General features: G+C 37.2%; 2 protein-coding genes across 10 annotated transcripts in view; one reads left to right on the forward strand and one right to left on the reverse strand.

Annotated features, from left to right (window-relative positions):
* Nucleotides 1-12,692, forward strand: part of SUMO1 (small ubiquitin like modifier 1) — a 1,087,495-nt gene that overhangs the window by 69,483 nt on the left and 1,005,320 nt on the right. The window lies entirely within an intron of this gene.
* Nucleotides 1-12,692, reverse strand: part of NBEAL1 (neurobeachin like 1) — a 206,357-nt gene that overhangs the window by 42,172 nt on the left and 151,493 nt on the right. For all 9 annotated transcript variants that reach the window (XM_050750762.1, XM_050750761.1, XM_050750760.1 and 6 more), the window contains 6 exons: nucleotides 11,360-11,508; nucleotides 10,290-10,423; nucleotides 7,678-7,782; nucleotides 5,481-5,576; nucleotides 4,645-4,769; nucleotides 2,162-2,302 (listed from right to left, as the gene is read on the reverse strand). In XM_050750762.1, coding sequence (XP_050606719.1) covers nucleotides 2,162-2,302; nucleotides 4,645-4,769; nucleotides 5,481-5,576; nucleotides 7,678-7,782; nucleotides 10,290-10,423; nucleotides 11,360-11,508 — 750 coding nt within the window. The remainder of the gene's footprint in view (nucleotides 1-2,161; nucleotides 2,303-4,644; nucleotides 4,770-5,480; nucleotides 5,577-7,677; nucleotides 7,783-10,289; nucleotides 10,424-11,359; nucleotides 11,509-12,692) is intronic.

The raw sequence follows: 12,692 nt of genomic DNA on the forward strand, positions 1-12,692 counted from the left end.
TGAACTTGAACTCCTGGGCTCAAGCAATCCTTATGCCTCAGCCTCCTGAGTAGCTGAAGTTATAGGTGTGTGTCACCTCACCTTGAGTGTAAGGGTTTTCTATATATTCTAGGTACAAATATACAAGTCCTTTATCAGATATAGTTTTCATTTCTTTTTTTTTTTTTTGAGACAGAGCTTTGCTGTGTCACCCAGGCTGGAGTACAGCGGTGCAATCATGGCTCACTATAGCCTTGAACTCCTGAGCTCAATCTATCCTCCCACTTCAGCCTCCTAAGTAGCTGGGACTACAGGTGCACACCACTACACCTGACTAATTTTCTATTTTTTGTAGAGATGGGGTTTTGCCTTGTTGCCCAAGCTGATCTCAAACTGATGGGCTCAAGTGATCCACCTGACCTGGCCTCCCCAAGTGTTGGGAATTAAAGGCATAAGCCACCATGTCTGGCCAGTTTTTACTTTCTTGAGGGTGACCTTTGAAGTATTACACAATCTAGTTTTGAAGCTTTGTAAAAAATCATTTAGTCATAAAATTATTAAAAGCTGAAAAGACCCAGTGATACCTTATTGCATCTTTTTTTTTTTTTTTTTTGAGACAGTTTCACTCCTTCACCCAGGCTGGAGTGCAGTGGCACAATCTCAGCTCCCTGCAACCTCTGCATCCCATGTTCAAGCAATTCTCATGCCTCAGTCTCCTGAGTAGCTAGGACTACAGGCGTGCACCACCATGCCTGGCTAATTTTTTTGTATTTTTAGTAGAGATGGGGTTTCACCACGTTGAACAGGCCAGGCCAGACTGGTCTCGAAATTCTGACCTCAGGTTATCCACCCACCTTGGCCTGGGATTAGAGGTGTGAGCTGCCACACCTGGCCTACTTTATTGCATCTTATGAAGAGAAAAGTATCTTCTATCCGATACTTTAATAATAATATTCCATTGTATGGATATATCACATTTATTTATTCATTTATCAGCAGATGGACACTGGTTTGTTTCCACTTTTTGGTTGTAAATTAATCTGGTATGGCAGGGCACAGTGGTTCACGCCTGTACTCCCAGAACTTTGGGAAGCCAAGGTGGGTGATCACTTGAGATCAGGAGTTCAAGACCAGCCTGTGCAATGTGGCAAAATCCCATCTCTACCAAATATACAAAAAAATTACCCGGGTGTAGTGGCGCACCACACCACACACATCTCAGTGAGCTGAGACTGCACCACTGCACTCCAGCTTGGGTAAAGGAGTGAGACTCTGTCTCAAAAAAAAAAAAAAGATGCAATAAAGTATAACTGGGTCTTTTCAGCTTTTAATAATTTTATGACAAAATGAATTTTTACAAACCTTCAAAAATAGACTGTATAATACTTCAAAGGTCACCATCAAAGGTTACATGGTACATGTAAAATCTGGGGATGTTTAGTGATCTTAGGGCCAGAGTCTCTTCTTCAAAGCCAAGGCTCATTGTACATAGACAGAAATAAGGAACCCAGGCTAACTGTGAGAGATAAAAGCTACATGGAAAGAGAACAGAATAGGCAATATTTACATAGCTCTGGATTGGGTGTGGAAGGCAAAATGGTTGTTAAAGAATAAGGCAACATGGAGACAAAACATGTATAAATAGGGAGCTATATGGAGGATTTATTGAGGAACAGAAGATTCACGGAAAAGCTGGCTTCCTTAGGATTAGGAAAATGTACAACATAGGTAAGTTATAATACCCACAGTGTAAATACAGTGGTACAAAGACTTGTTTGAGCTGCTGCAATAATATGAGTCTCTTATTGCTCCTCCTTCCATTCCTCATGATACATATTTTTAGGACTACACAGGCATAGGCATTGGCTTGGTTTGACTCTCCGGTGACGCCTTAGATTTAGCTCTAAATCAGATCTAATTATAAATCTTTGGTAGATTCCTCAAAACAGTAAGAATCACAAAAGTACACTGGAATAACACTGAAAAAGGAATTCTCCTTAAGTCACTGTGTGAGTCAGTTTGAGTGACTCATTCTCAAACTAGCTTATCTATTTTTAGCTGAATCAAAATTTAATACAGGAGAATAAAAAAAGACGTGTTACACAGCACATGACATGAAGGCAAACAGTTTTCAACACTAACATATAGTCATAAAAAAACAGCTTTTTTACTGAAAACATACCTTCCACTCTGAAGTTGGATGTGGAGGGTGGTGAATGGTTCTACACGAATGAGATAGTGCATGACCCCTGCAGAATTTGAATAGTGAGTACCATAGTGAAACTTATCAATAGTTCCCATAGGATCCTCAAAATTTTCATATCTGTGGGGAAAAAAATCCTAAAGTTTTATAACCACAATAATAAAATACATAAGGGGGCATAAGTTTGTATTTTATTTCTGAAAACACAAAACACAAAATTTCTGATGGAGTTTTTAAAAAGTCCATCCTTATTCATATGCCTCATTATCAAACTCTGTATTCATATCATCATTATACTATACTAGCAAATGAAAAAAGTTTTATTCCTTAATACTTTTTTCTGAACAACAAAATATCATAAATACTTAATTCTGGAATAGTTTTTATTTGTTTTTATTTTATTTATTTATTTTATTTTATTTATTTGTTTTTTTGAGACAGAGACTCGCTCTGTTGCCCAGGCTGGAGTGCAAATGGCATGATCTTGGTTCACTGAAAGCTCCGCCTCCTAGGTTCATGCCATTCTCCTGCCTCAGACGCCCGAGTAGCTGGGACTACAGGTGCCCATCACCACACCCAGCTAAATTTTTGTATTTTTAGTAGAGACGGCATTTCACCATGTTAGCCAGGATGGTCTCGATCTCCTGACCTCGTGATCCGCCTGCCTCAGCCTCCCAAAGTGCTGGGATTACAGGTGTGTGCCACTGTACCCAGCCTGGAATAGTTTTTATTATGCAGTAATAATACATGTTCATTGTAGGAAAAATTAGAAAACAGAATTAAAACAGAAGAAACTTAAAATCAACTATGATTCTATGTCCCAGAGATAACTAACACTAATTTTTTGGTGAATATCTATCTATCCTAATGTATAAATACACAAATTTTTATTTTACATAAAAGTGCTATATATATTGTTCATAACTTATATTTTTTATTTAACAATTTTCTACGGACATCTTTCCAAATGACTGAGTAGTCTATTTTTAACAGGTACATAATACTGTATAGATGTACCACAATTTAACTATTTTTTTACTTTTTAGACACTTAAGATTGTTTCCTTGTATTTTTTTGTTTGTTTGTTTTTTGCTAGTATAAAGCACTGTGATAATTAGACATCCTTTTGTGGCCAAGGTAACAGGAAAAATTAAAAAAAAAAAAAAAAGGAAGAACCAGTCAAGAATTGTGAAAATTAATACCTAGAAACCTAAAGGTAAAATAAAAAAGGGATGGTGGATAGGAAAAAGGCCTAAACCAGATTATTACCAAAAGATATATAGTGATTCTTCAAGATCTATCACTGATACATGTGTAATTAGTCTGAATGGTGACATCTGAATTAGTGTGTATAAAATCCAAATAAGAATAAAAGATTTTTGTAGGCCATAAACACTGAATTTCAAAAACCAAAATAGTAATGGGTTCATTAAGCTGGGGCCAATTTCCTTTTATATACTAATCATTAATATTCAGGGGAATAAAAAAGTTTTCAGTTCAAAGCCATTTGTATCTATGCAAAAATGTACCACTAAAATGTAAAACAACTTGTATCTTTAATTACCAATAAAATAAGTTATTTATATGAGTATTTCCTGTAGAACACTGTTTTAAAAAATTACAAAATCTTCTTTCGGTTATTATCAGAAAAAAAGTTTGACTAATGGCAGTGATGGTATACACATATACCCAGCAAAGTTCCACTGGTAAATCAAATCAAATCAAATATTAAACATCGTAAAAATCCTAGGGAAGGTTGCAAAGAAAAAGTAGGAAAAAAAAGTACCATCTACTTTCATATCAATCTATAACTAAGTTAATTTGTAAAATAGTTTTATCCTTATTATTAGAATTCAAAACTCAAAAGTCATCCCTAAGTTCACAGGGAGAAAAAGGGACATTAAAATCAGGTTACTCTTTTGCCTGTGGGCAGCTTGCTTCGAAAAAATTAACTGTGAGAAGTTGACAGGGTAGATCATAAACAGAAATATAAAATTTTCTTCTTCTTGTCAAAATGACATGTTCTAAACTGCCACACATCTACTCTTCTTTATTCACATTATTACTGAAAACACATCAGTATAAGTTGTATATCTACCCAAATATTGTATTAGACAGATACTTTAATATGTTTGATTATTAAGTTATAAAGTTTGAAACATCTGGGAAGAAAAATTTCAAGAATTTATTACTCTTTAGCACATACTTATTACATGGTAAAAAGAAATTCTGAGCAATATCAGTTTAAATTTGGTGATGAAGGGAAATCAACACAAATATAGTCAAGACTTCTGAAGGGCAACCAAGATATTTTCAAGAAAACTTAGTGGAGTAATTATCAGACTCTGATTATCAAAAGTAGTAGTACGGTAAAAAAAAAATTTTTGGTTGGCCATAGCAAAAAATCAATACAAATTCAAAGCAGCAATGTGTATTTTTCAAAAGGAATAAGAAGTACTTACTTTTCTCGCATAGCTTTGGCATTTTTTTCATTAACTACCCCAATTGGTTTGGAAAGATCTCGAAATACTGCAGGGTTATTAAGGTCCAACTCTTCTGAAGTATAATCTTGTAAAATCCAGGGAAACTAAAAGAGCCATAATTTACAATTTACACATTCCTTCCTAGAGAAGCTAATATCCTCATATCTAATATCAAATGGTTATCTAAAGACAAAAAGGGATAGTCTCTAAAAATATTTTTTTCCCTGTTGTAAATATCCACTCATCTTTAATTCAATAACCAGAAGCATTATTTCCTATAATTCCACTGGGATATTTTACTTTCTTTTTTTTTTTTTGAGACAAAGTCCTGCTCTGTCGACCAGGCTGGAGTGCAGTGTCATGATCTCAGCTCACTGCAACCTCTGCCTCCTGAGTTCAAGCAATTCTCCTGCCTCAGCCTCCTAAGTTGCTGGGATTACAGGTGTGCACCACCATGCCCAGCTAATTTTTGTATTTTTAGTAGAGACGGGGTTTCACCATGTTGGCTAGGCTCGTCTCAAACTTCTGACCTCAGGTGATCCACCCACCTTGGCCTCCCAAAGTGCTGGGACTACAAGCATGAGCCACTGCACCCGGCCCCATTGGATATTTTCAGTGAAGTGAAAGAAAAAAGGATTTTACTTAAATTACTTTTCAAGCTTATATACTTGTTGAAAATAACTGGGTAGAAAACACACAGAAAGGCCAAAGGGTTTTTATACTTTTTAAATAAAAAATAAGTATCATATATATACTTCTGTGATTTATAAAAATGTAGGGCAATTCCACATTTATAAGGTTTATACAAAACTTACCACAGGATACTGTGCAAGGTCATTATAGGTTCGTCCTGCCATTGTATTTATTTGAATGAGGTAGTCAAAGTTTGATATCTCTCTGTTTACCCATTTCTAGACAGCACAAAAAAGAGCAATATCAACATTTAAAAATCTACATCTCTTAGACATTGGTAGGTATTACTGACAATAGCAAGAATGGGCTAAAAAAAAAAAAAAGTACAACAGGGAGATACATCAATATATGTTTCCTAAATTTACTTCTTTTAAAATATTCGTCTCTAAAAAAGGAACAGAAAATTCAACATAAATCTTATACCACAGTCTAGAAGGTCTTGATAAAAATTCTTCCCTAACAAAAAAAAAAAAAAAAAAAAGACTTGTCTTTTCTTCAATTAAATATTTTACTTGAATACTTTAACATTTTTATTTTATTTATTTCTTTCAGAGAAATGGTCTCACTCTTGTCACCCACGTTGGAGAGAAGTGAAGCAATCATAGCTCATTACAGCCTCAAGCTCCTGGGCTCACGCAATCTACCTGGCTTAGCCTCCCAAGTAGCTAGGACTAAAGGCGTGCCCTATTACATTGGCTAATTTTCTAAACTATTTGTAGAGATGAGGTCTTGCTTTGTTGCCCAGGCTGGTCTTAAACTCCGGGCCTCAAGTGATGTTCCTGGCTTGACCTCCCAAAGCATTGGGTTTACAGGCATGAGCCACCATGCCCAGAATAAGTGGATTAAAATTTCAAATTTTATTTTATTATTTCATTTTTTAATGATTTTTTTATTTTGGAGGCAGAGTTTCACTCTTGTTGCCCAGGCTGGAGTGCAATGGCATGATCTTGGCTCACTGAGACCTCTGCCTCCAAGGTTCAAGTGATTCTCCTGCCTCAGCCTCCTGAGTTGCTGGGATTACAGGTGCCTGCCACCACGCCCAGCTAATTTTTTGTATTTTTAGTAGAGATGGGGTTTCACCATGTTGGTCAGGCTGGTCTCGAACTCTTGACCTCAGGTGATCCACCTGCCTCAGTGCTGGGATTACAGGCGTGAGCCACTGCAACTGGTCTAAAATTTTGAATTTTAGAAGGACTGTTCCACTTTGAAATTTTTGTTACAAATTGAAATTTTCATAAGTATGCATATTAAAAAAATACTATCTTGATATATTAAAACTACCCAACTATTTTAGTGAAACATTACATTAATTATCCTCAGAGGATACTTAGGTGTAGCCCAATTGTTCTTGAGTGCCAAGTGGAGGTATCAGCACTTAAAGAATAAAGTTTACTGCAGAGGCAACAGGAAATATACTTTATTAAATAAAACTTTTTTCACGGGCAATAGTAAAGAATTGCTGATGGGTCTTGAATAAGGGCAACACTTAAGAAAGATTAATGTGTATGTGGGAGAGAGCCAGGAGGCAACGACCCTGATTAAGAGACTATGAACAGTCCTGGAAAGCCAAAACAATGGCTTTCCTTTGCATGCTGGCAGCACAAATCCAAGTGATATGGGGATATAAATAAGGATATAATTCATGAGAGCATTAATTCACTTTGGCTGGTAGGAGAATTGGCATTTTTTGGCCCTTTCCAGGCCTTTTTTTCCTTTTTTTTTGTTTAAACCTCATGCATTGATTATTTTTATTATTAAGATTTTAAAACCCACGTTATTATTATTACTATTATTTTTTGAGACAGAGTCTCGCTCTGTCACCCAGGCTACAGTACAGTGGCTCGAATCTTAGCTCACCACAACCTCCTCCTCCCTGGTTCAAGCGATTCTCCCGCCTCAGCCTCCTGAGTAGCTGGGATTACAGGCGCCTGCCAACACACCTGGCTACTTTTTGTATTTTTCAGTAGAGATAGGGTTTCACCATGTTGGCCAGGCTGGTCTTGAACTCCTGACCTCAGGTGATCCGCCCGCCTCAGCCTCCCAAAGTGCTGGGACTACAGGCGTGAGCCACTGCACCCAGCCCTATTTTTTAAAAAGAAAATTATTGACAGATATAACCATGAACTGAATGATACAGGAGATGGCAGGGGGGCACTGTCTATGTGAGGGAAACAAAGGAAGATTCAAAGATAATTCAAAAGATCAGTCTGAATGGAAGAACAGTAGTTGTAAAAATCAAAGAAAAATAATCAGAAGAAGTCAAGTCTTACTTAAAAGGAAGAGCAGAACAGTTCATTACAGACTATTACAATTTCCTACCTGTGTCAATCCTGATGCTTTGAATAACTCCTGTGGTGATCTGCTTCCATAATAACTATTTGGAGAATGAAGTGACAACAGTCTGCTATATATTTTGTTTCTAACCTATAAAAAACAGCATTTGATACTTTAAAAATTAATCAAGACAAACTTGGAAGATTATGGTAGTTACAATAGCTGTACTGAGAGACAATTCACCCTTTTAAAGCATACAACTTAATGTTGTGTGTTTTGTTTTGTTTTGTTGAGACAGTTGCTGTTGCCCAGGCTGGGTGCAGTGGTGTGATCTTGGCTCGCTGCAGCCTGCACCTCCCGGCTCAGGTTGAACCTCCATCTCAGCGTCCTGAGTAGCTGAGACTATAGGTGCGTGCCCCCAGTGCCCAGATAATTATTTTTGTATTTTTTGTAGAGACGAAGTTTCACCACGTTGCCCAGGCTGATCTGAAACTCCTGGGCAACAAGCGATCCTCCCACTTCAAGCTCCCAAAGTGCTGGGATTACATGTGTGAGCCACCACATCTGGCCCCAGTGTTTTTTTTTTTTTTTTACTATATTCAAACAGTTGTGTGACTATCACCATTATCTAACTTTAGAAATTTTTATCACCTCAAATAGAAATTCCATCGTCACAAACAGCTACTTCTCAATTCTGCCTCCTTCCCATTCCCTGACAACTACTAATCTAATTTCTGTCTCTATGGGTTTGCCTGTTCTGGACATTTCATATAAACAGTAGATTATGGTTTTAATTTCTCTATTGTACTTGCTGAAATCAAGCCATGTATGTTTTACAAAAGTTATTGTGTATCACGGAAGGATTATTAGACTTTGAATTAGAAAACTTGCTCAAGTATACTTCAAATTTAGTTCTGCAATTTACTAATCATCTTGACAAATAAATTAATTTACTGAGTCTCATTTGTAAATTAAACATAATATCTATCCTTATAGTACTGTGAATTATTCAGGGCTATACACATGCAAAGTTATAAAATTCACTTATAGTTTCTTCAACTATTAAAAAAGGAATAATGGAATTTGCCATTTTTTTTTTTTTTGAGATGGAGTCTCGCTCTGTCACCCAGGCTAGAGTGCACGGGCATGACCTCGGTTCACTGTAACCTCTGCCTCCAGAGTTCAAGCAATTCTCCTACCTCAGCCTCTCGAGTAGTTGGGATTATAGGTGTGCATCGCCGTGCCCAGCTAATTTTTGTATTTTTAGTAGAGATGGGTTTCACCATGTTGGGCAGGCTGGTCTCAAACTCTTGACCTCAAGTGATCCAGCCGCCTCGGCCTCCCAAAGTGCTAGGACTATAGGTGTGAGCTATCGTACCCAGCCAGAATCTGCTTTATTTATTTATTTATTTATTTATTTATTTATTTTGGAGACGGAGTTTCACTCTTGTTGCTGAGGCTGGAGTGCAATAGCGTGATCTTGGCTCACTGCAATCTCTGCCTCCCAGGTTCAAGTGATTCTCCTGCCTCAGCATCCCAGGTAGCTGGGATTACAGGTTATGTGCCACCACGACTGGCTAATTTTTGTATTATTAGTAGAGACAGGGTTTCACCATGTTGGCCAGGGTGGTCTTGAACTCCTGACTTCAGGTGATCCACCCACCTTGGCCTCCCAAAGTGCTGGGATTACAGACGTGAGCCACTGTGTCTGGCCAAATTTGCCACATTTAATGTCATGGTTGTTATAAAGATTAGATACTTTACACAAATATGCTTTAAAGACAATAAAGTTATACAAACACCTAGTACTTAGCAGGGGCAGACTTAGTTTAATTACATGACACAGCTTTCCATAAAACACATGCTTTGTATTTTCCTATGAAGGAAAACTTTCTCGTAACAGTAAAAAGACTTCCTTTTGTAAAACTAGAAGAATGGTCTTTAAACATCTTAATCAAATCATCAATAAGTAAACCTGGGTTCCACAGAAGAATGGAAAATTAGTTATTGTGTGTGCTAATGTGAGTCTTCTGAAAAGCAGATGCCAAGATAGAATTAAAATGCAAGTATTTTACTAGAGGAGATGCCTGCGAGAGAAAATGGCAGAGCTATGCAAGGTGGGGAGAGCTGTCAAACTGTAGTACATATCTGACCTCAAGTGAATGAGAGAGGGAAGGAAGGCCAGGCCCAAGCATTCTCAGTAACGAGCCCAAGCTTACACAGCTAGTGGTGGAGACAGTACTTGGACCCTGGTAATCTGGCTTTAGAGCATATGCACTTAACAACCTACATTATTTAAGAATTTACTATATTCCTAGAAGAAACAGATTCCTCATTATTTTTGAATTTGAAACCAATCTAATTTACTAAATCTACTCATAGCTAACATATTGTATATTACATCACAAGTGAATGTAATGAGGCACTAAAAATTCTACTTTATCTAGCCATATATATAAAAGCTGAACTTCACCAAAACTCAAACATAAGTAAATCTCAACAAAAATTCATACACTGATTAGCCCCCAAAGTATATATTTTTTCCTCTAACATTTTGTCTTGACAAAAGAATACAGCCCAAAGTTCCATTAGAGCTCACTAGCTGGAAACGTATTTAAAGCCAGTATTTTGGGATTTCCTGAGACCACAGTACATACCTCTTTTTTGAAATTGAGAAAGTAGTTGGATTGGTCAACATGAAAAATCTCAAGGGCTGATCTTCTTAAGTTGTAACGCCGGAGGTGAATCTCTCGAATTTGAGAATGAGGCCACTTGAAATCAAAACCTACTCCTGAAAAGAGAAGAAATCTTGTGACTGAGATACCATATAAAGTTACTTATGCTATGTAGAAAATACCTTTTAGTTCTTGACAAAAGGCTTTAGGAAAAAGGAATTCAATTTCTATACTATATAAACCATTTGTTAAATGTGTTGGATATTTAAACTGGTTCTTTCAAAACTATTTTAAAGTTCTATAACTATTCTACTGCCTTCCCATTAGAACACAAGATAATTCTGAATACACCTCAGAAACAGTTTTCCTTTTCTCTGTATGTTGGTATCTTAGATTTAATCATTCTTTTATTATCACATAAAGGATGACATGAGAAGCCTATAGGAATAAGTACACATACAAAGGTATGATAAAATGAAGATAAAATGAAGACAAAGGTATGATAAAATGCGTGTGGTGGCTCACACCTGTAATCCCAGCACTTTGGGAGGCTGAGGTGGGCAGATCACCTGAGGTCAGGAGTTCGAGACCAGCCTGACCAACATGGAGAAACCCCGTCTCTATTAACAAAAAATACAAAATTAGAAGGGCATGGGGGCACATGCCTGTAAGCCCAGCTACTCGGGAGGCTGAGGCAGGAGAATTGCTTGAACCTGGGAGGCGGAGGGGTCAGTGAATCAAGATTGCACCATTGCACTCCAGCCTGGGCAACAAGAACGAAACTCCATCTCAAAAAATAATAATAATAATAAACACTGATTTTGTAACTTAAGTTTATAGCAATTCCCTCTAGCCAAACCCTTAAAAATGCATCGATAATTTTTAAAAAGCATTCCCTTCCACTTGGTAACAAATTTAACCCCATACTGACTTTCCATTTCTCCTTTTACATGATACACAGTTCTATCTTACTGCGTTCTTCTCATTCATGATTGATAAATTGGATACTTAATTATTGAACAGCAAAAATCATTTTTTCCAGAACTCCTCACCATCTTCTTTTTCAATGCTGCCATCATAGAAGTAAATGTGTTGAGTAGTGATTTCTAATCTGCCAGGAATTACATCAATTATTGTAATGAGTTCACAGTCTTCCATCAATACCAATTTTTCTTTTTGATCCTGTTCTTCTTTCTCATCACTGTAAAAACAAAGAGCCAATAAACAGAAAAATCTAACCATTTATTTTTCTTAAATAGAAAATAATACCATATTTAAATATAAATCTCTCTGATTTTACTTTTTTTTGAGACAAGGTCTTGTTGCCATGGCACAATGTCAGCTCAATCACCGCAACCTCTGCCTCCCGGGCTCAAGCAATCCTCCCACCTCAGCCACCCAAGTAGCTGGGAATACAGGTGCATGCCACCATGCCCAGCTAATTTTTATATTTTTTGTAGAGATGGGGTTTTGCCATGTTGCCCAGGCTGGTTTTGATCTCCTGAGCTCAAGGGATCCACCCACCTTGGTCTTCCAAAGTGCTGGGATAATATGCATGAGCCACCGTGCCTGGCCTCAAATATAAATCACTTATCTGTCAAATTAATGTCCGGAAAGAATATTTGAATTACCCTCAAGAAATATTCTGCATATCAAATTACTTAAACAGTGTCCAAATATTTTTATTACTCAATGATTCAGTTTCATTAAAAATAAGCTTTACATCCTTATTTTATACGACCCATTATAATAAAACACAGTGACCCTGTAAAACAACTAGCAGAGGACAGTTGAAAAATAAGGCAATATTGGTCATGTCATTTTAGCTATATTGTGGGAGACATGAATTGACCCACAAAATACATGAATCTGTGACTAAGACTGCATTGCAGTGATGTTTGTAAATAATTATTAGAAGTACTAAATATGAATCTTAAACTATAAAATAAGACTTTCAAGAGTAACTAAAACTAGAGAGCATCACCATTACAGCATCCCCTTACCAAGGGAACTGGAGATAATGCAAAGAGCTATTATTGCCATACCTTACTTAAAGTGAAGTCACCTTATATTAGGAGGAATATTATTTATATTTGCTGGAGGAAGTAACTGGAAAGAGACAGTCTTTTGGTAGCCTAGGTGACTTTAACTGCCAAGGATAGAAATAGGAGCTCCTGGCTGGGCGCAGTGGCTCACGTCTGTAATCCCAGCACTTTGGGAGGCTGAGGTGGGCAGATCACCTGAGGTCGGGAGGTCAAGACCAGCCTGACCAACATGGAGAAACCCCGTCTCTACTAAAAATACAAAATTAGCCAGGTGTGTTGGTGCGTGCCTGTAATCCCAGCTACTCAGGAGGCTGAGGCAAAAGAATCGCTTGAACCTGGG

This window comes from Macaca thibetana, chromosome 12 (assembly GCF_024542745.1).
Source record: "Macaca thibetana thibetana isolate TM-01 chromosome 12, ASM2454274v1, whole genome shotgun sequence".
Classification (NCBI taxonomy): Eukaryota; Metazoa; Chordata; class Mammalia; order Primates; family Cercopithecidae; genus Macaca; species Macaca thibetana.